Source organism: Egretta garzetta, unplaced genomic scaffold, assembly GCF_000687185.1.
Source record: "Egretta garzetta isolate BGI_Z169 unplaced genomic scaffold, ASM68718v1 scaffold234, whole genome shotgun sequence".
Taxonomy (NCBI): domain Eukaryota; kingdom Metazoa; phylum Chordata; class Aves; order Pelecaniformes; family Ardeidae; genus Egretta; species Egretta garzetta.
In genome coordinates, this window is record NW_009259528.1 from 165,721 (window position 1) to 166,677 (window position 957).

The following is a 957-nucleotide window of genomic DNA, read 5'->3' on the forward strand; positions in this document are numbered from 1 at the left end:
GGGGTCGTGTCGGTGCTGAGCCTCCCAGCCCTCCCCGGGGACCCCCAGCCGCTCAGCCCCGGCACCAAACGATGCAGGCGAGCACCTGGCTTGGCCCAGCTGAGTCCTGGCCCCACCACGTGGAGATGCTCCACCTCCCTGGGGACCTGTCTGGGGCAAGAAGGGTTCCCCACATCCAACCCCCCCTGGGCTGCGATCCGGGGCCCCTTGTTGCATCGCCTGTTGCTGCCGAGAAGGGTTTGGCCTCATCCATCCCCTCCATCCCTGCCTGTGCTGCGATCGGGGGCTGCTCTCAGCCACCCCAGCCTCCCCTGGCCAGACCCAGCAAGCCCAGCTCCCTCCCATCTCCCCGTGGCTGGGGTGCTCTAATCGCCAGCCCACTGGGCAGCCCACCGTGGAGTCATGGGGGGGTCCCTGCGTCCCCCTCGCACAGCCCAGGACGTGGCTCCACCATCACCCACGGGCCCTTCCAGCTGGGCTCCCGCCTGCCCCGGTGCCTCGGCTGCCCCCGGCGCTGCCCTGCCTGCACGGTGCTGCTCGTCCTCAGGGAGCTCTCAAGCAAGGAGGAGGACAAACCCCAGTGACCAAGGGAAGCGGGGGAAGAACCGTCACCACAAGCGTGCCAGGCCAGCAGGAAGGAGGGGACAGCAGGGGATGTCCCACTGCCTCCTCGGGCTGTCCCAACTGTGGGAGAGGGGCCAGGCCACCAGCACCTCCCTGGAGAGCCGCCGCTCTACTGGGACCCCTCCATCAGCTCCAGGATGCTGCTGTAGAGGCGCCCAGGGGCGTCCAAGCCCCAGATGAAGTCCCAGTGGTTCCAGTCGGGGATGTGGCCGTAGGTGATGAGATGGGCGATGCGGGGCAGCAGCAGGCGCACATCCCTCAGGTCAGCCACCCAGTCCTTCCCCCCTGACCACACTGCGGTGGGCACGTGCATCTCCCCCCCATGGGCGAACG

General features: G+C 68.8%; 1 protein-coding gene across 2 annotated transcripts in view; it reads right to left on the reverse strand.

Moving 5' to 3' along the window:
- Positions 1-733: 733 nt before the first annotated feature.
- LOC104125129 (lysosomal acid lipase/cholesteryl ester hydrolase-like) overlaps positions 734-957 on the reverse strand; it is a 7,429-nt gene continuing 7,205 nt past the window's right edge. For both annotated transcript variants that reach the window (XM_035893083.1, XM_009637535.2), the window contains exon 10: positions 734-829. In XM_035893083.1, the coding sequence (XP_035748976.1) occupies positions 734-829 (96 nt within the window). The remainder of the gene's footprint in view (positions 830-957) is intronic.